This window comes from Pistacia vera, unplaced genomic scaffold, assembly GCF_008641045.1.
Source record: "Pistacia vera cultivar Batoury unplaced genomic scaffold, PisVer_v2 Contig178, whole genome shotgun sequence".
NCBI lineage: Eukaryota > Viridiplantae > Streptophyta > Magnoliopsida > Sapindales > Anacardiaceae > Pistacia > Pistacia vera.
Window position 1 is genome coordinate 530,288 of NW_022195877.1, and position 21,420 is coordinate 551,707.

The following is a 21,420-nucleotide window of genomic DNA, read 5'->3' on the forward strand; positions in this document are numbered from 1 at the left end:
TTTTAAAAGGGTTTGTGATAATTATATAGAAGATTTTTTAATACTTTAGCGATATCACTGCAAGAAAATGAAATATAACCCTTGCCCAGTTCCCTGTTACTGTTACCAACTCCAAAGGCAAGACTTTGTTTTTTTTATAGAAAATGCTACACTTACAAACTTCCTCCTATAAACCCGACATGACAGCTCATAATAGGTCAGCTCGTAATGGGTCTTATCTAAATCTTAGGTGATAAATTATTACTGACCAGTTATAAGAGATTATGAGAAAAAATTGGTGAGGAGAGATTTTAAGTATAGCATTACTCATGATTTGAAAGCCTTGAGAGTTGTGACCATAAAATTTTTGTTGGACTCGGGCAGGAACTGGGCTGGCATAACCCATTGGGCTGCGGACCTTTTGTGTCATATTCAGGAGTTAATAATTTCCTGCTTTTCCATATAAATTTGACCCTTTTTTTTGTTTATCTTACATAAAAACAAAATTAAAAAAAAAAATGTTAAAGGAAGGGAGAGGTTCCATTTTTCTTCAAGTATAAATTTGCAAATTGAATGAATTCCCAAATTATCCCTAAACAATTAAGGAAATACAAATGACTATTTTTGGAATAAAAACAATGGAAGTCGGCATATTTTGGCACTTTTAACATTCACAGAAATGTTGATAAGTAAAGGTTATGGCTGAAACTTGTCGCAATTTGCATCATCTTTCATGTTCTATTTTGTTGGATTATAAAAAGTAGAAGTTTAAAGTCAAATTTGTCTTCACCTGTTCTTTTGAATTTTGATTAGTCCTGCTCTGCAATTAATGAATGTGATTTCATGTCGACAGCATCTTAATTCCTTAGTATTTCTCCATTAATATTATTAACTTGATTATTATATTTAAGACTTAAATCATTTTGGTGCCTGAGGTATAGTCTGAATAACTTAAGGTCCTATAGAATCTGAAAGTAACATTTGGGTCATTGGCAAATGGCAATGGCTGTCAGTATCACTTTTTGAAAAAAAAAAAAAAAAAAATGTAAATGTCTAAAACACCCTTAATCTGTTAATTTTTTTTATATTTCTTATAATTAATGGGATTGTTCTAACAGTAAGCAACTGTCTATTTTTTTTTAATAATGCTATCAATTTTTAATTTCATTTACATAAGAAAAGATTAGGGACATTTTAGATTTACTTGAAAAAATTAAAAAGTCACTACCTTTCAAGGAGCTAATTAGTCTTGAATAATGAGTGAGTGGGTCTAGGCACCTGGCCCAATCCCTTGGAACCGGTCCTAGACTCGGTCGGATCTGGGTTCAGGTATTGTTCACACAAAATTTATACACCCCTCATGTTTACAATATTTTCAAATATACCTTATGAAAATTACAAAGACACCCAACTATTTACAAGAAGTACAAATACACCCCAAGTACCCGCTGATTCCACCTCAAGTCCGATTCCGATCCTGATTCCTAGGTCCAGGTTTGGTTCCTAAATTGGTGGAACTGGACCCAAACAAGCATAGTACCGGTTTCAACCAGTTTGGAATTGAAACCGACCCTCACAGGGTCGATTCTAGATAAGAGCCGGAACTGACACTCCAGGTACTCGTCGGTTTTGGTATTACCCTAAAAATTTGCTCACCCCTAGAGCTAAGTATGACTATTTGGACTTTATTGTAACTTAGACCAAAACCTTAAGGACCAAAATGTATTTAACTCTAACTATAAATTTTGATGTTAGATTGAATTAAAAACGAACGAGAGTTTGGTGCAACTAGGCACATGGGGTGTAACTATCATATAATTAGTTTGTCTCTTTGGTCTTATCCATGGATTGATCTACCGTTTTGTGATTGCTACTCTCGATCGCCACATCTCTTCCCAAATCTGCCAAAATTATTTCTAATTAGATTTAATTAAGTGGCCCCATTTCGAGTTTATCGGCTTAGAATACAAATTCTTAAAGTCGTGAAGAAACGACAAGGAATTTAGATGATCTGCTTCTTCACGCACATGCAAAAAGTCTTCATTTAATTTATAAGTTTAATTTTAATTATAATCCAACAAGTGTAAAATGAATAGTTACCATATCTTCATCTATTGCCCATAACAGATTTGATTCAATAAAATGATATATTAAACAGATACCATTTGCTCTTATCTTATAATTCTAGGTTTTGGTTAACCTGGGCGTTTGTTATGCATTATTGCATGGGACAACTCAAAATATCTTTCTTTAATTAATCATATTTCATCTTCATTAATTATTTTAAATTACGATATTTAATTAAACAAATACCTATAAAGAGAAATGCTAGAGCAACAAAGATTCTTAAACTCTTTATACAAAGTGATATGACAATTATCATATCATCAGTTTCCACATCACCTACCCTCTTTCTTTAGTCTTTTTTCTTTTCTTTTTTTTCCTTCTCTTCTTTCTCTCCCTCAATCTTCTCTCCATTTTGTGGATATAAGAAAATAAAAACCTATTGTTTTTCTAAAATTTTTGATCTCCTCTATCTTCTTTATCTCCCGTCTCTTCTTCCTCTTCTTCTATTTCTTTTTCCTTTTTTTATTTTCCCTTATATTTTCTCATGAAAATTTCAAAAAAGTCGAGTGTAGAGACGGAAGAGAGAATCGGATCACCAAGATCCAAATCAGTTCACTAGGCCTGAAAGGAACTCTCCCACCGGACCTTAGGAACTTAACTTCACTAACTATACTTGAGGTGATGAAGGACAAACCTAGTGGGCCTATCCCAACTCTTGTTGGGTTGATTTCTCTTCAAGAAGTGTTTTTTAATAACAACAATTTTTCATATTTCCCCCGGATTTCTTTTCTGGTTTAACTTCTTTGCAAAGTATTAAGCCTTGATTATAATTCCTTTGAGTCTTGGGAGATTCTTGCGAGTTTAACAAATGTAACGACTTTGCAGAAGTTTTCAGCAAACTTTGCTAATATTTCAGGGACTATTCCTAGGTTTCTGGGAGGATGTATTTCCAGGATTAAAGAGTTTGAATATGATTATGAACAAACTTGCTTACTAGTATTATATCGTTTGTTTAGAGATGGAATTTTCTGAGAAAATGTGAAGCAGAATATAGAAAAAATTTAGAGAAGGAATTTTCCATAAGAAAATATAAAGAAAAAGAAATAAAACAACAGGAAGAAGAGACATGAGAAAAAGAAGATAAAGGAGATAAGAGTGGCCAGAATTTTTTTTAGAAAATCAATAAAAATTAGGAGTGCGTTTGGTTCATTATTTTGGATAAGATTTTGAGAATAATATTGGATGGTTAAGTAGGGTTATGATTACGAAAATAAGATTTATAGAATATATGTTTGGTAGAGTATTTTGACTTCATACTCGTGTTGAATATTTGATTAATATATTTTTTTTATAAGTGATTTATTAATATAATATTAGTGAACATGTGACGTGAAGAAGCATGAAAGAAGAAAGAAGAAAAGTGGAGGAAGTAGTGAATAAAGAAAAGTCAACTCACAAATAGGCCTGTAACTATCTTCAAACAGTCATAAAAAGGTTAGGAAGTGTCGAGATAATATTCTCAAGATTCTATTATACAAATATTCAACTAAACGCTATCTTTAAAATCTGGTTGAAAATATGAATAAAAATATCCAATAGATTTTATTTTTTTAGATCTACCCAACAAAGGGCAGATTGAGAGAAATGAAGAAGGGAAGGAAAAGAAAGAGAAGTGTATGTGATGTAAAAATTGGTGATAAGACTGTTACGTCATCTGTCACCTTATAAGAGTCTTTTTATCTCTAGCATTTTAAATACGTAAAAGTATCGACTGGTCAATCGAAAGGTGAAAAATTTTTGGACTGTCCACGTGGCTGAAAATCAAACACACGAATATCATGCGACGACTCACGGTGGCTAACCAACGCAATGACTGCTTCTTCCACGTGGATGATGGACCCATTTAAAAATCACTTTGCGACTTGTCGGCATTGCCAAACATGGACCCTCCTAATTAATGTTAATTTTAAATTAATTATTGCTTAACTGTAACTCTCTTATCCAATACAATGAATCAGAGTTCACAGATTTTCGCTCTTCATGTCATGGCCCCACTTAACTGAACACAACTCAGAGATATTTATTTTATTTAGTAATTTAGTAATTAAAATTGAATAAAAACGTATCTGAGTTAAAAAAAGATAAAACAGAGGAAGAGTTGAGGTGAAGAAGACAGAACATGATTTTGGTCCGACAAGATAAAAAGATAAGGGAGTTGAGAGAGAGTCTTGAGTCTTAAAAGAAGACGGGAAAAGTCAAAAATGGGGTTCAACTTCTAAAAACTAACTCTAAGGAAAAGGCTGGAGGTTGTTATTATCCATTAGGTACTCGTGGCAGTAAAATGTTGGCGGATTTAAGAGAGGTCCCACTTTGAAGTCTAGATTGTTCCACGTGTCTTCTATCTTGTCTTCAATGTCTGCCATGGAAGTACAATAGAGACACTACTGTTTCTAGCTAGTTAAACTTTTTGCATATGGTTTGTACATATCTATAATACTGAAATTGAGTGGTTTAATTAAATCAGTTCAAGAGACTAGCTTGTTGGATAAACTGTTTTTATTTGGCTTCTCGGTTTGTACACATCCACATCAATTTGATAAAACTCAATCTCTTAGCTACAATTAAACATGAAATTCAGTTAAGGTGTAGCTTCCACTTCAGTTCAGATGACAGATGCTTTTATGTTTAGAAACCCTGAAGTAAAACCAATTAAGTGAATAATAATCAGTTATTGAAGTAATTTAAGTAACTCAGTTTGTAACTTGAATTAATCCCATTTCTACGTATGAGATTTGATGGCTAAAACTTCTGCAAGTTCAAGAAGTTTTGTTAAAAGATATTGGTTTAGTTATTTTGATCGATGATGAAGACTGGTTCACTTGGTTTCTAAGCTGAAACTTTCATGGTTATTCTTCTCGATTGGAACCTTATACTCCTTTGTATTAATATCAGTCATTGACCCAGCAACTTTTTACAAAGAAGCTTCGTTATAATTTAGTAGTAGCCTTATGAAAATTAACCTCATCAAGCCTTTTGTATCTTAATTAGTATTATTAAATGTCAATGACTTAGAGGCTTGAGTTGATCAGTCAATCAAACGCTTTCACCTCTCCTAACACCAAAATAAATAACTATTGAAATCTTGAGTTTCAGAAAGTCTACTTTCTTTGAAAGTTCATCATTTCTTTTTTTTTTGACGGAGGTATCTGATTTGTTTATGCGCATCTAACTAACCCTGGGACTCTGAAACTACTGGACGGATAAAAACTCTGGTAGCTAAAAGTTCCATCATTTCTATAGCTATTCTTTTCTTCTACTTTGTTCAAGAAAATAAATGTTAAAGGAAAAGCATTTATTTTTTCAATTGGATTTATTTCATTTTTCTGTCCTGAGATAGTTTAATATTAAACTCAGAAATATTAAATACTCCTTATAAGAGGGATTTCATAATTTTGTGACAAAATGGTTGATAATTTTAAAAGGGTTTGTGATAATTATATAGAAGATTTTTTAATAATTTAGCGATATCACTGCAGAAAATGAAATATAACCCTTGCCCAGTTCCCTGTTACTGTACCAACTCCAAAGCACAGACTTTGTTTTTTTTATAGAAAATGCTACACTTACAAACTTCCTCTTAAATCCGACATGACAGTTATAATAGTCAGCTCGTAATGGGTCTTATCAAATCTTAGGTGATAAATATTACGACCATTATAAGAATTATGAGAAAAATTGTGAGGAGATTTAGTATACATTACTCATGATTGAAAGCCTTGAGAGTTGTGACCATAAATTTTTGTTGGACTCGGGCAGGAACTGGGCTGGCATAACCCATTGGCTGCGGACCTTTTGTGTCATATTCAGGAGTATAATTTCCTGCTTTTCCATATAAATTTGACCCTTTTTTTTTATCTTACATAAAAACAAAATTAAAAAAAAAAATGTTAAAGGAAGGGAGGTTCCATTTTTCTTCAAGTATAAATTTGCAAATTGAATGAATCCCAATATCCCTAAACAATTAAGGAAATACAAATGACTATTTTGGAATAAAAACAATGGAAGTCGGCATTTTTGGCACTTTTAACATTCACAGAAATGTTGATAAGTAAAGGTTATGGCTGAAACTTGTCGCAATTGCATCATCTTTCATGTTCTATTTTGTTGGATTATAAAAAGTAGAAGTTAAAGTCAAATTTGTCTTCACCTGTTCTTTTGAATTTTGATTAGTCCTGCTCTGCATTAATGAATGTGATTTCATGTCGACAGCATCTAATTCCTTATATTTCTCCATTAATATTATAACTTGATTATTATATTTAAGACTTAAATCATTTTGGTGCCTGAGGTATAGTCTGATAACTTAAGGTCCTATAGAATCTGAAAGTAACATTGGGTCTGGCAATGGCATGGCTGTCAGTATCACTTTTTGAAAAAAAAAAAAAAAATGTAAATGTCTAAAACACCCTTAATCTTAATTTTTTTTATTTCTTAAATTAATGGGATTGTTCTAACAGTAAGAACTGTCTATTTTTTTTAATAAGCTATCATTTAATTTCATTTACATAGAAAAGATTAGGGACATTTTAGATTACTTAAAAAATTAAAAAGTCACTACCTTCAAGGAGCTAATTAGTCTTGAATAATGAGTGAGTGGTCTAGCACTGGCCCAATCCCTTGGAACGGTCCGACTCGGTCGATCTGGGTTCAGGGTGTTCACACAAAATTTATACACCCCTCATGTTTACAATATTTTCAAATATACCTTATAAAATTACAAAGACACCCAACTATTTACAAGAATTACAAATACACCCCAAGTACCGCTGATTCCACTCAAGTCCGATTCCGATCCTGATTCCTAGGTCCGGTTTGGTTCCTAAATTGGGAATGGACCCAAACAGCATAGTACCGTTTCAACCAGTTTGATTGAAACCGACCCCACAGGTCGATTCTAGATAAGAGCCGGAACGACCCTCCAGGTACTCGTCGGTTTTGGTATTACCCTAAAATTTGCTCACCACTGAGCTAAGTATGACTATTTGGACTTTATTGTAACTTAGACCAAAACCTTAAGGACCAAAGTATTTAACTCTAACTATAAATTTTGATGTGATGAATTAAAAACGAACGAGAGTTTGGTGCAACTAGGCACATGGGTGTTAACTATCATATAATTAGTTTGTCTTTGGTCTTATCCATGGATTGATCTACCGTTTTGTGATTGCTACTCTCGATCGCCACATCTCTTCCCAAATCTGCCAAAATTATTTCTAATTAGATTTAATTAAGTGGCCCCATTTCGAGTTTATCGGCTTAGAATACAAATTCGGGAGCAAAAACTTTGAAGATAATCTATAATTTCCATTCCGGCTCTAAACAGGTGCAAAATTAATTAGAGTAAAAAAAAGTCAAAATTGTTTAACGTAAATATAATTGGCTAACGGGCATGCCTAGAAATCATGTGGGCTCTGCACGCGCAAGTTCTATCCTGCCGCCCACGATTTTTGTTTGTCTGTTTCCTTTTTTTGCATGAAATTAGTGCCGGAGGAGCCGGCGCTGGGCTGTACCGGGCCATGGCACAGCACGGTCCAGCACGAAAAAAACATGGCAGGAAAAAAAACACGGCATGACACAACATAAAAACATGCGAGCCATGCCGTAGGTCTTAAAAAAAACTCATGAGCTAGCACAACACGAAAAAAATAAAAAAATAAAATTAATAACTATTTTTTAAAATAATCGTTACCCCCCTCTGCAAAGGGGTAACGACTATTTTAAAATAACTGTTACCCCCCTTGCACGGGAGGGGAGGGGGGGTAACGACTATTTTAAACTTAAAATCGTGTTATTGAAGCCATTATGTGTATGAAAGATTTAGTAACGGCAGATTTCAAGCTTCAAAATCATGTTAATGAAGATGTATACTAATTTTCAATCTTAATTTCTAAGTTTGTATCTGTAATTTATAATTTTAACTTATAAGTAATAAAAAGGTGTTGAAATTCAATTAATATTTCAATGTCTTATTATTTTATTATATTTCATAGTGATTATATATTTTTAATTAATATAAATACAAAATATCACTAAATATAACATATAAAATATAAAATATTTTTATAATAATTATTAATAATAAATCAAAATTACCATAATTTATAAATATTAAAATAAAATATTTTTACAAAGCACATAGGTCGGCCCATGGCAAGGCCCAAGGCATAGTATGATATATAACGGGCCATGCCATGGGCCTTCAAATTTCATGAGCCGGTATGGCATGACAAGGCACAAAACTGTATGGGTCTAAGTACGGCATGACCCATGGTATGATGGACCTTAAATTTTTAAACACGACAATACCCATCGCCACCTCTAGCTGAAGATATAATAACACAAATAAGACTTAGAAGATCCTTTGAAATTTTAGTTTACATGAAACTACTGCGACGAGAAGGGAAGAAATTAAAAAATATAAATAAGACAAGACTTAGAAGATCCTTTGTTCTTGATTTGGTCGGACCGTTCAACCACCAAAACAACTGTTAACATTTACTAATTGTTTTATACATTTTTTAAATCTGTTTCAATTATCCAGAGAGAGTAGTAGTAGTTAATTGTATAGTGAAAGAAATAATCAACAATTGCGGCTCCTCTTTTTAATCTTCCCCTCATATTAATCCATTTTTAAAATTTGAATGAGTAACAGTCATACACAAATTGTTTCTCATCACCTAAACAGCAAGAAAAACCCAAAAAGAGTTGCATTCTACAGTTTCCTTGAAATATTTTAATGCATAAGTTGAAGTCAACACACAGTTCTTTAACGTTTGACAAATTTATGGTCATGGTGATAGGTAATTTCTTGAGCATTTACAGCGCAAGAAAAAGAGAAAAAGGGTAAATAGTTATTGCAAAATTTCAACACTAGACGCCAGATACATAAAGACAGAATATATGACTCAAAAAAGTCTTGAACCTACATGGAGCAATTTCTAGTGCACAAAATACTGATTTCATAGTGTGTCAGATGGCACAATAAATATCAAACTCAAAGTGTGAAACTCCCCTAAAATCAAATCCAATAAAGCCAAGAGTAAGACATCCCATGTATTATTTTCTTTCATGGTTTATAAAGAGACAAACAGGGTAGGTCCCCGTGAAGCTTCCTCTGAATTTCTTCACCATAGAAACGTAAGTAACTTGGAAACGTGTGGCACGTCCATTTCAATTAGTTCTAGAAACTCATTAATCACTTGAATCTAATTTGCACGAATTCAAACAGAAACAGCCACCACCCTTCTTGATTAATTAATTGTTAATTAACTTTTTCTTTGAACCAACCAAAACCATCCCTTTTAAAAATAATTGCCTATTGTTTTCATATAACTTATCATCTTACCTTATTTCTGATACTCCAAAGTTCAAAACCAGTGCTAGTCTTATCTGGGTTAGTTTACCTTCAAATATTTGAAGATAAAAACTTTTGTCTGAAGTGCTCTCTGTTGAATCATGGGTATTTCTAAGCCTTGTCTATTTCTGATTCTGATAATTATGAGTTTTTCGATGTCCCATAGACCAAGAGTTGCAGAAGCAAGGCCACTGTCCATCCAACCTCAACAGAGTAAGAAATATTACGGCCTTTAATTTGCTTATTTATCTCAATTCAATTTGTGATTCTTGGTTTTATAGTTTCTTATGTTATGTATGTCTGTGAATTGTAGGATACACGAAGATATTTGAAACGCTTGGAATTGCTTGCAAGTGTTGTGATGTGAGTGGAAATGAATGCTCAAGTACTTGGACTGAGCCCTGTTCAAAGCTTCAATGTCTGCCATGGAAGTTACAATAGAGACACTACTGTTTCTAGCTAGTTAAACTTTTTGCATATGGTTTGTACATATCTATATATACTGAAATTGAGTGGTTTAATTAAATCAGTTCAAGAGACTAGCTTGTTGGTTATAAACTGTTTTTATTTTGGCTTCTCTGGTTTGTACACATCCACATCAATTATGATAAAACTCAAATCTCTTAGCTACAATTATAACATGAAATTCAGTTCAAGGTGTAGCTTCCACTTCAGTTCAGATGACAGATGCTTTTATGTTTAGAAACCCTGAAGTAAAACCAATTAAGTGAATAATAATCAGTTATTGAAGTAATTTAAGTAACTCAGTTTGTAACTTGAATTAATCCCATTTCTACGTATGAGATTTGGATGGCTACAAACTTCTGCAAGTTCAAGAAGTTTTGTTAAAAGATATTGGTTTAGTTATTTTGAATCGATGATGAAGACTGGTTCACTTGGTTTCTAAGCTGAAACTTTCATGGTTATTCTTCTCGATTGGAACCTTATACTCCTTTGTATTAATATCAGTCATTGACCCAGAATATCAGTCATTCACCCAGCAACTTTTTACAAAGAAGCTTCATTATACTTTAGTACTATTATTAACCTATCATAAGCCTAACTTGTATTCTAATTAGTATTATTAAATGTCAATGACTTACGAGGCTTGAGTTGATCAGTCAATCGAACGCTTTCACCTCTCCCTAACACCCAAAATAAATAACTATTGAAATCTTGAGTTTCAGAAAGACTACTTTCTTTGAAAGTTCCATCATTTTTTTTTATTGGCAGGAGGTATCTGGATTTATTTACGCGCATCTCAACTAATCTCTGGGACTCTGAAACTACTAGACGGATAAAAACTCCAGTGGCTAAAAGTTCCATCAGTTCTATAGCTACTCTTTTCTTCTACTTTGTTCAAGAAAATAAATGTTAAAGGAAAAGCATTTTAATTTTTTCAATTGGATTATTTCATTTTCCTGTCCTATGAGATAGTTTAATATTAAACTCAGAAAATATTAAATACTCCTTATAAGAGGGATTTTCATAATTTTGTGACAAAATGTTTGATGATTTTTAAAAGGGTTTGTGATAATTATATAGAAGATTTTTTAATACTTTAGCGATATCACTGGGAGAAAATGAAATATAACTCTTGCCCAATTCCCTGTTACTGTCACCAACTCCAAAGCCGAGACTTCATTTTTTTTATAGAAAATGCTACACCCATAACCTCTTCTTACAAATCCGATATGACAGTTTACAATTGATCAGTTTATAATGGGTCTTACCTAAATCCGAAGTGATAAATTACGACTAATCAATTACGAACTAAGAGAAAAATTGTGAGAAGATATTTTGGGTATAACATTACTCATGACTTGAAAGCCTTGAGAGTTATGACCATAAAATTTTTGTTGGACTCGGGCAGGAACTGGGCTGGCATAACCCATTGGCCTGCGGGCCTTTTGTGTCATATTCAGGAGTTGTTAATTTCCTGCTTTTCCATATAAATTTGACCCCTTTTTTTTATCTTACATAAAAACAAAATTAAAAAAAAAAAATTGTTAAAGGAATGGAGAGGTTCCATTTTTCTTCAAGTATAAATTTACAAATTGAATGAATTCCCAAATTATCCCTAAACAATTAAGGAATTACAAATGACTATTTTTGGAATAAAAACAATGGGAGTCGGCATATTTTGGCACTTTTAACATTCACAGAAATGTTGATAAGTAAAGGTTATGGCTGAAACTTGTCGCAATTTGCATCATCTTTCATGTTCTATTTTGTTGGATTATAAAAAGTAGAAGTTTAAAGTCAAATTTGTCTTCACCTGTTCTTTTGATTATTCCTGCTCTGCAGTTAATGGATGTGATTTCATGTCGACAGCATCTTAATTCCTTATTATTTCTCCGTTAATATTATTAACTTGATTATTATATTTAAGAGTTAAATCATTTTGGTCCCTGAGGTATGGTCTGCGTAACTTAAGGTCCTATAGAATCTGAAAGTAACATTTGGGTCATTGGCTGTCAGTATCACCTTTTGAAAAAAAAAATGTAAATGTCTAAAACACCCTTAATCTGTTAATTTTTTTTTTTTTTCTTATAATTAATGGGATTGTTCTAACAGTTAGCAACTGTCTATTTTTTTTAATGATGCTATCAATTTTTAATTTCATTTACATAAGAAAAGTTTAGGGACATTTTAGATGTACTTAAAAAAATTAAAAAGCCGCTACCTTTCAAGGAGCTAAGTAGTCTTGAATAATGAGTGAGTTGATCTAGGTACTTGGCCCAATCCCTTGGAATCGGTCCCAGACTCGGTCAGATCTGGGTTCGGGTACCGTTCACACAAAATTTATACACCCCTCATGTTTACAATATTTTTAAATATATCTTATAAAAATTACAAAGACACCCCAATTATTTACAAGAATTATAAATACACCCTAAGTACCCGCTGATTCCACCTCAAGTCCGATTCCAATTCTGATTCCTAGGTCCGGGTCCGATTCCTAAATTGGTGGAAGTGGACCCAAACCCGCAGAGTACCAATTCCAATAAGTTTGGAACTGAAACCGATTCTAGATAGGAACGGAAACCGAGCATCTAGGTACTCGTCGGTTTTGGTTCTACTCTCAAAATTTGCTCACCCCTAGAGCTAAGTATGACTATTTGGACTTTATTGTCACTTAGACCAAAACCTTAAGGACCAAAATGTATTTAACTCTAACTAGAAATTTTGATGTTAGATTGAATTAAGAAACGAGCAAGAGTTTGGTGCAACTAGGCACATGAGGTGTAACTATCATATAATTAACACGTCCTTTAAGTGTTTGTCTCTTTGGTCTTATCCATGGATTGATCTACCGTTTTGTGATTGCTATTCTCGATCGCCACATCTCTTCCCAAATCTGCCAAAATTATTTCTAATTAGATTTAATTAAGTGGCCCCATTTCGAGTTTATCGGCTTAGAATGCAAATTCTTAAAGTCGTGAAGAAACGACAAGGAATTTAGATGATCTGCTTCTTCACGCACATGCAAAAAGTCTACTACTAATTTATTATTTATAAGTTTAATTTTAATTATAATCCAACAAGTGTAAAATGAATACTCACCATATCGTCATCTACTGCCCATAACAGATTTGATTCAATAAAATGATATATTAAACAGATATCATTTGATCTTATCTTTTAATTCTAGGTTTTGGTTAACCTGGGCGTTTGTTATGCATTATTGCATGGGACAACTCAAAATATCTTTCTTTATTTAATCATATCTCATCTTCATTAATTATTTTAAATTACGATATTTAATTAAACATTCATTTCACGCATCCAGAGAAATGCGATAGTAACAAAGATTTTTTTTTTTTTTTTAATTTTACAAAGCGGTGTGACACTTATCACATCATCAGTTTTCGTATCACCTATCCTTTTCCTATAGTCTTTTCTCTTTCTTTTCTTTCACACCCTCAATCTTCTCTCCATTTTGTAGATATAAGAAAATAAAAAACTATTTCTTTATCGTTGATTTTCTAAAATTTTTTATCTCCTCAATCTTCTTTATCTCCTGTCTCTTCTTCCTCCTCTTCTATTTCTTTTTTCTTTTTTTATTTTCCCTTATAAAAAGTAGAATATAGAGACGAAAAAGAGAATCGGCTCATTAGGCCTGATAGAATTTAAGGTGGATTTAACTTCTCATCCAATAAGACTTTATTGAACGAGAGGATTACCCTCTCTTATAATCCAATCCAATAGGCTTAAATGTGCATAGTTGGTGTGAAACTCCAATACTCTCCCTTATGGTCAAGCTCATATGTTGGGTCATATCTGTTGATGGAGGTAGTTACTAATTCTAACTCCTCAACGCTGGTTAAGCGCTCAGCTCAACTAAACCTGGGTTCTGATACCATGATAGAATTTGAGATGAACCTGACTCCTCACCAAATAAGGCCTTATTGAATGGGAGAATTACCCCCTCTTATAATCCAATAGGCTTGAGCGTGCCTAGTCAGTGTAAGACTCTAAGAAAGCCTAAAAGGAACTCTCCCACCAGACCTCACGAACTTAACTTCACTGACTATACTTGAGGTGATGAAGGACAAACCTAGTGGGCCTATCCCAGCTCTTGTTGGGTTAATTTCTCTTTAAGAAATGCTTTTTAATAACAACAATTTTTCATATTTCCCCCGGATTTCTTTTCTGGTTTAACTTCTTTGCAAAGTATTAAGCCTTGGTTATAATTCCTTTGAGTCTTGGGAGATTCCTATGAGTTTAACAAATGCAGTGACTTTGCATAAGTTTTCAGCAAACTTTGCTAATATTTCAAGGACTATTCTTAGGTTTCTAAGGGGATGTATTTCCAGGATTAAAGAGTTTGAATATGGTTATGAACAAACTTGCTTATTAGTATTATATTGTTTGTTTAGAGATGGAATTTTCTTAGAAAATGTGAAACAGAATGTAGAAAAAATTTAGAGAGGGAATTTTCCATAAGAATATATAAGGAAAAAAAAAAAAATAGAACAAAAGGAGGAAGAGATGGGAGGGAAAGAAGATAAGAGTGGCCAGAAAAAATTTAGAAAATCTACGACAAAGGAAAAAAAAAAACTTTTTTTCCTTAGATATGCAAAACGAAGAGAAGATTGAGAGAGATGAAGAAAAGAAGGAAATGACTAAAGAGAGAGCGCATGTGATGTGGAGACTGGTGATGAGGCTGTTACGTCATTTTTAGGAGCGGATCCCGCCTTTTTTGGTGGGCTCTCAAATTTTTTTTAAATATTAATATGTATAGTTTATATATTTTAACTCACCCTAACAAAAATATTAATGAACAAAAGTATTAATGTATAATTAATTTTTACTTTAGTCCATTCTAACAAAAATTTTTAGATCCGTTATTGACCATTTTATAAGAATCTTTATATCTCTAGTATTTTCAACGCGTAAAAGTACATAATGGTCAATCGAAAGGAGGAAAATTTTTGGACGGTCCACGTGGCTGAAAATCAAACACACGAATATCATGCGGCGACTCACAGTGGCTAACCAACGCAATGACTGCTTATTCCACGTGGATGATGGACCCATTTAAATATCACTTTGCGACATGTCGGCATTGCCAAACATGGACCCTCCTAATTAATCTTAATTTTAAATTAATTATTGCTTAACTGTATCTCTCTTATCCAAAACAATGAATCAGAGTTCACAGATTTTCGCTCTTCATGTCATGGCCCCACTTAACTGAACACAACTCAGAGATATTTATTTTATTTAGTAATTTAGTAATTAAAATTGAATAAAAACGTATCTGAGTTAAAAAAAGATAAAACAGAGGAAGAGTTTAGTGAAGAAGACAGAACATGTTTTTGGTCGACAAGATAAAAAGATAAGGGAGTTGAGAGAGAGTCTTGAGTCTTAAAAGAAGGGGGGAAAAGTCAAAAATGGGGTTCAACTTCTAAAAACGAACTCTAAGGAAAAGGCTGGAGGTTGTTATTATCCATTAGGTACTCGTGGCAGTAAAATGTTGGGGGATTTAAGAGAGGTCCCACTTTGAAGTCTAGATTGTTCCACGTGTCTTCTATCTTGTCTGACAGGTAGAAGGACGAGAAACAGAAACGGAAAAAAGAATTTGAGAGATCAGGGAAAAGAAAAAGATTCAACGAAAGAACGTGGTAGGTTCATTTCATATTTAAGATAATTAGTATTAAATAAATATTTTATTTTAAATTTAAATTTTATATTCCGAAATAGTCCTTTTAAAGGCTTATAAATCGGTGTTCGACGGTTTCATTTCTCTCTAAGCCGCGATCTTCACGTGTCTTTTCCTTTTTATTTCATAATTTATATTTTCTGTTTCTTGTTTGTATTCAATTTTTTTTTCTCCTTCTCAACTTCCTTTCTCTTTCTTTGACGGTGATTCTTGAATTTAGTTATTTTCATCTCTCTCTTTCTTGGCGGCTGAGAGATTCATTAGAAAGAAAGAGAGAAATGGAAGGACGAAAGCCAACTGGTTCATCTTCTTCATTAACCAATGAATTGTTTGGTTCCAAGGAATCTTCTTCTTCCTCGGGGATTTTTGGCTCCATCTTTTCACCTCCTTCTAAGGTATTGTTCTTTTCAGCTCTTTTCATTAATTGGTTTTTATATCCAATTATGCTTCTGGGATTTCTTAGTTTCTTGGAATCAAATTTGAATATCATGGAAGTTTATTCTTTTAATGGAGTGTATACAAAAATGAAGGAATTTGGGATATTTTTATATTTCAATGTTTTCTGTTGCCTGTTGATGCTGCCTTGTTGTAGAAGTTTTCGATGTTTTCGCTTATTTATTAACGTGTGTATTGAAGCAATTCTTAGATTAAGTTTGTGCTGTTGATTTTAGGTGTTAGGAAGGGAGTCTCTGCGTTCTGAATCAATGGAGAAAAAGCATGAGCCCTGGAACAACAAAGCTGGAGTTCCTGGTACGCATGTCAATTCTTATTTGTTTATTCAATGACACTTTCGTTTGAAAAAACAAAAACATATCCTTGACACAAATTTAGTGTATTTAAATGATAATCCTGTTCCATGCAAGAGACTCTGTTGTGATAACTTGATGCCAGTTATGCTGAAATTGCTTAGCATTCTCTGATTATTTGAAATTTCCAGTATTTACCAAATCCTGAAGAGAGAGTTTGACATGATTATTTGGACTCAAATTGTTGGCATTATTTTCAGTTTCAGTATAATATCTAGGATTTTATTTCTTGAAATCATGTCTGAAACTGGTCTACTGATCCACCCTGCTTTTTTAATCAGGTAATGCCTCTAAAAGTAGTGAAACTGAGAGTCAAGGCACACCAAACAAGGACGGTTCCTTTTATCAGGAACAAAGAGTACAGCCGTGTCATCTCAGTTCATCAATCTATTATGGTGGCCAAGACATCTATTCTCAGCCCCAGAATTCACAGGCCCCTGGAATTAACTCTATGGTGAGCACATATTAGCTATTACACCATCCATAGATCATTGCACAACGAAATCGATTTCTATTTGATTGCCTTTTTTTGGTAAGTTATATATACAGAATATTAGGGTCAGAATACTTAACAAAATAATCAAGTAGGAGAGAAAAGTCCAAATGCAGAGATGTAGTTTCACCCTCAATGGGAGCTTTTAGTTATTGGGTCATCTGTAATGTTTGGTTGATTGAAAGAAGAAGGGCTATGTCCTTATTGAGAGTTTTTGAGGTGTACCATATTGGATCTGCTAAAATGTTGTTTATGTTGATTTTATTATAATTTTTTATCAGCTAAAAAAAGATGGAGAAGATGATTCGGAGAGTGCTTCAAGAGGAAATTGGTGGCAAGGTATTGTACTGTGATCATGTATTAAGTTTTTGAATGGTGTATCATTGATTTATTTGCACTGGACTGATGCCGTTGTTATGTACTATTCTTTGCAGGATCTCTCTATTATTAAGAGTTAACTTGCCGAAGCTTTTACATACTTACCAACAAGGTATCACACATCTGAGAAATTCACCACTTTGGATCCTTGACTGTATGCCATCAACCTTTATTGATTTGGTTTGGATTGCTTACTTTTGACTATATGCCTTCTAGCAGGTACATAAGAATATAGAGTAGCAGTTTAGTCTACCTTATATTATTACATGGAAGATAGATAATAGCACTCAGTTCGTTGCTCAGCTGGTCGTTATTGCTTCCTCCAGCTGTATAGCAACATTGCTTAATAGCCAGATAGTTATATGGACTTTCCTGTTTTATTGTAAATGATGTGAACTTGGTGTTTTTTATGTAAAGGATGCTTGGTTTAGACTTCATTTACAAGTGATAGTGGAGTGGTAGGATCTTTGAATATAAGATCATATTAAGTATCTTTTATCTGTTGTTGAACTCTCGTTTGGTTTCCAGATCTCTGTTTTATGTTTAAGCTTTATATGGAATCTGAGTTACCTTCACTACTATTGCATTTAATCCCTCTGAATACGAACCATTTTGGTACTATTACTCATCTTGGTTCTGTTGATAATAAATGATACTTATGTGACTAATTTTAATGGCAACGCATGGTGTAATGTTTGATCATATTGGAATCAAACACTACAGAATATGATCAAACACTACAGTTCTCGTTTATTCTTTGTTTCTGTTTTTCCTAAAACATTTATTTCTAAGATACCTTCAAACATTCAGAAAAAGATCCCTGAAAACTTTCCCAGTCCACACGTTATGTCTAGGATATCCTGAAGATGCCAAGCCCTATGAACAGTTAAAGAAGTGTTGAGTTGGGTGTGGCCCAGCAAGCACAATATCAAGCAGTCCAGCCAACTAAAACAGTCTTTTTCTTATTCTTATCTCAGTCTAAGATCTCAATTCTCAGGTCGAGGTTATCCCTGTCTAGAATGTGACCCACCAATTAAAGCAGTCTTTATCCTTATATTGATGGAACAATGCTTTCAATGGTGTGGTCAAGTTTGGTCGTTATATAGTCTGAGGACAAAGATTCTTCAACCACAATTTATCAAAGTTGATTCTGATTCTGATGTTACATGATGAGTATCATTGTCTCCAAGGACCATACCATTCTGACACATCAACTTTCTAAAAGGTTGATTTGAGAATATCGCATTCATTTCGAAACTTGCTTCTTCAACTGGGTTTCTCGACTGACAATCAAAGGGGAATCCAAAAAATTCATACGGGAAACCATAAGATTACTCAAAAATTAATATATTTTATTATTCATATGAAGGCGATTACAAACTTTAAGGCTTTATTGCTACAAAGACAAGTCAAAGCAACATAGTTGCTTCCACAATTTAAGTACTTTTAACGCCCCATCCATGGCCTTCAGTTCTACTTGTTATCTCATCAAGGAAGTGTGTAAGCTACAAAACCAAAAATTATGATATTAGAAGTGTGTAAGCTGCAAAACCAAAAATTATGATATCAGGGATCAAGTGATAAGGCAAAGAACAAAACAGACATAATGAATTCTATATACTCACGTCCACACTTGTAACCCACTGGACGATTTGCAATGTTGCAGCGCTTGGGGATGGTCATAGCAATTTGGGGCTTAATTCCTGATGCCTTTGCAGTATTAGAAAGCATAACAGCACAGAGACAGCTTGGGTTCTGGCCTATTCTTTTCACCTCGGCGCAGCAACTGTCAGAAACCGGAGCTTTCTCATCTTGCGCTGCTGTTGCACAAGGAGCTAGCTTCATTGCCTCATTATCTGGAGATGACTTTCCGCATTCTCCAGCCGCATCAAGCCCAGCAATGTTGAGTACAACTGCAAGCAGTCCTAGAAAGCAAATGAATTTCACTGAAGCCGCCATTGTGATTCACAAAAGCACAAATCCTCTACAAACTTCAATCCCAGAATGCAAAAGCCTAGCCTACTAGAGAGTTTTTATACTAGTACATGAGCTCCAAGAGTGCTTGCACTTATTGCCCACTACTGATAATGGAGATTGCACTAGAATATTATAGTTGCAGCACTTTGCAAATATAAAAATAGGAAAGGGCATTACGTAATACTTTTTCAGTCGAATCAAAAGTTTGGTAACCGCATATTTTATGATCAACTTTAAAATTTTTCCAAATGTTGCCATTACATTTACAATGGATAAGCTCAATACATATCCAACTTGCCACCTCATCTTCAGTCTCTAGAACTCCATTAACAACAACAACAAAGCAGGGGAATTTCTCCACTAAAGTTAGCATTTTGTGGAAACGTGTTGCCGATTTGGAGCAAACTAGAAGGCATATCTTTTAACTGGGTACCACTGATGATACTGAGGAGTGACAAAGCAGACCAACTATGGAAAATTTTTCTTCCATCAATGTAAGGAATTATATGTTGCAAAACATCTAGAGCAGTGGATTTTTGCCTTAAGTGATGAGAACTGCTTCGAAATCAATTATCAATGGTCTGTGAATAAAAGGAAACTCTCAGACAACCTCATTAATACTCCAAACCCTTCGATGATCACCTCGCAAATTCACAATGAAAGCTATACAAACATAATTAACAATAGAACAAATATGAATAGCATCCTGATCGTGTCCAAACTCTTAAAGCATCATCTTGCAGATTCACCACGAAAGTCCAACCATCTTGCAAATCAACCATCAAAGTTGCAAGATGATCCAAGAACAGATTAAAATCAAAATTGAAACTTCAAAAACCAAAAATTGCCGTTACCAGGGATCAAACCGGGTGATTTAGAAATGTAGAATGACATTCCAGACATGGACAGCCATTTATTGGTTACAGGAAATGTTATCAGTTTTAGAAATCGAAATCAAAATATTTAATGTCTCATCATCACTGTTATTTTTCTCTTTCTAATAATATTATACATATATTTAGTATCCCTGTTTATATTTGAATGGATGTGATTGATGATAATAATAAAAATTATATAAATGATCACCACCTCACCATATTTAGAGGCTGAAAATTAGCTAATTAAAGTTGGATCACATATTATTTACGTGATACTTTTTCTTTATCCAACAGTTATCGTCATAATTCGCTAATAACCACTAATGTTATTGATAATTTTAATAAATTACCTTATAATAAGGTGCCTAACATCCACTAATGTGATTGATAATTTTAATAAATTACCTTATTTAAGACTCATTTTAGTTTGATGATCTTCTTATGACAGCATGTTGACATAGTGAGGATGTCTGAGTTAACAAAATTTGGATAAGCACCAGATATACTCTATTAGTGTAATGGTAAGTGGTATGAAACCACGAATAGTAGTTGAAATTGAATTTACGAAAACCATACTTTTAAAAATTATGGGCCTCTGTAGTTACATGATCTCTAAGGGGGCCATATAATAAAGCCCATTATTTAGTTTCCAATGGTCTCACTAATGAAAAGCATTCCTTTTATAAAAGCTCTTATGAGTCATTAATATCAAGCATATGTAGTATTCAAAATCAAAGTATCATATGCGTTATTAATAGAGGGTTTTTACTTTTATACTTAACAAGGGTGTTTTTAATATTTTTATACGTAGAGTATTACAAGTTTAAACGTTATTGTTATTTTAATGGGATCTTTCTTAACAAAATGTCGTTGTAGTATAGTGGTAGGTTTCCCGTGTACGCGGTGACGGGTTCGATCCCGGCAACGGCGTTTATTTTCATTTATACTTTTTTTGCTGTTGTAATTATGAAGTAAACCATACAAAGGGCATTTGGTCTAGTGGTATGATTCTCGCTTAGGGTGCGAGAGGTCCCGAGTTCAATTCTCGGATGCCCCAATTTTTTTAGTATTTGTTTCTTTCACAAGTCAGTTTGTATCACATAAATTCCTGACAAGTTAAGCCTAGGACTGCAGTCGAACCGAGTAGCTCGTGAGCTACTCGGACTCGACTAGTGTCGAGCTCGGGCTCGACTCGGCAGAGAACGAGTAGTTCTCGAGTTCGAGCTCACGTCAAGCTCGTGAAAACTGTCGAGCTTTTC

General features: G+C 33.6%; 2 protein-coding genes, 1 long non-coding RNA gene and 1 other non-coding gene across 6 annotated transcripts; 3 read left to right on the top strand and 1 right to left on the bottom strand.

Moving 5' to 3' along the window:
• The first annotated feature begins 9,394 nt into the window (after nucleotides 1-9,394).
• On the top strand, nucleotides 9,395-10,093 carry LOC116126269. The gene is made up of 2 exons (XR_004127452.1): nucleotides 9,395-9,673; nucleotides 9,774-10,093. It is a non-coding gene; the product is annotated as an uncharacterized LOC116126269 (long non-coding RNA).
• Nucleotides 10,094-15,700: 5,607 nt separating this feature from the next.
• On the top strand, nucleotides 15,701-17,743 carry LOC116126253. 3 transcript variants are annotated; one of them, XM_031411951.1, is made up of 6 exons: nucleotides 15,701-16,024; nucleotides 16,301-16,379; nucleotides 16,717-16,889; nucleotides 17,210-17,267; nucleotides 17,363-17,418; nucleotides 17,523-17,743. In XM_031411951.1, exons 1-5 carry the CDS (start codon nucleotides 15,908-15,910, stop codon nucleotides 17,377-17,379), a joined length of 444 nt encoding a protein of 147 aa, XP_031267811.1. In that variant the 5' UTR covers nucleotides 15,701-15,907; the 3' UTR covers nucleotides 17,380-17,418; nucleotides 17,523-17,743. The 3 variants fall into 3 exon arrangements, with proteins under 3 accessions (XP_031267811.1, XP_031267812.1, XP_031267810.1); XM_031411952.1 differs by having other exon boundaries at nucleotides 17,526-17,743; XM_031411950.1 differs by having other exon boundaries at nucleotides 15,702-16,024; nucleotides 17,363-17,743.
• Nucleotides 17,744-18,637: 894 nt separating this feature from the next.
• LOC116126254 (non-specific lipid-transfer protein 1-like) lies at nucleotides 18,638-19,330 on the bottom strand. The gene is made up of 2 exons (XM_031411953.1): nucleotides 18,932-19,330; nucleotides 18,638-18,811 (listed from the first exon to the last, which is right to left on the bottom strand). The coding sequence occupies exons 1-2, from the start codon at nucleotides 19,263-19,265 to the stop codon at nucleotides 18,795-18,797; spliced, it is 351 nt and encodes a 116-aa protein (XP_031267813.1). The 5' UTR covers nucleotides 19,266-19,330; the 3' UTR covers nucleotides 18,638-18,794.
• Nucleotides 19,331-21,146: 1,816 nt separating this feature from the next.
• On the top strand, nucleotides 21,147-21,218 carry TRNAP-AGG. The gene has a single exon. It is a non-coding gene; the product is annotated as a tRNA-Pro (tRNA).
• The last annotated feature ends 202 nt before the right edge of the window (nucleotides 21,219-21,420 follow it).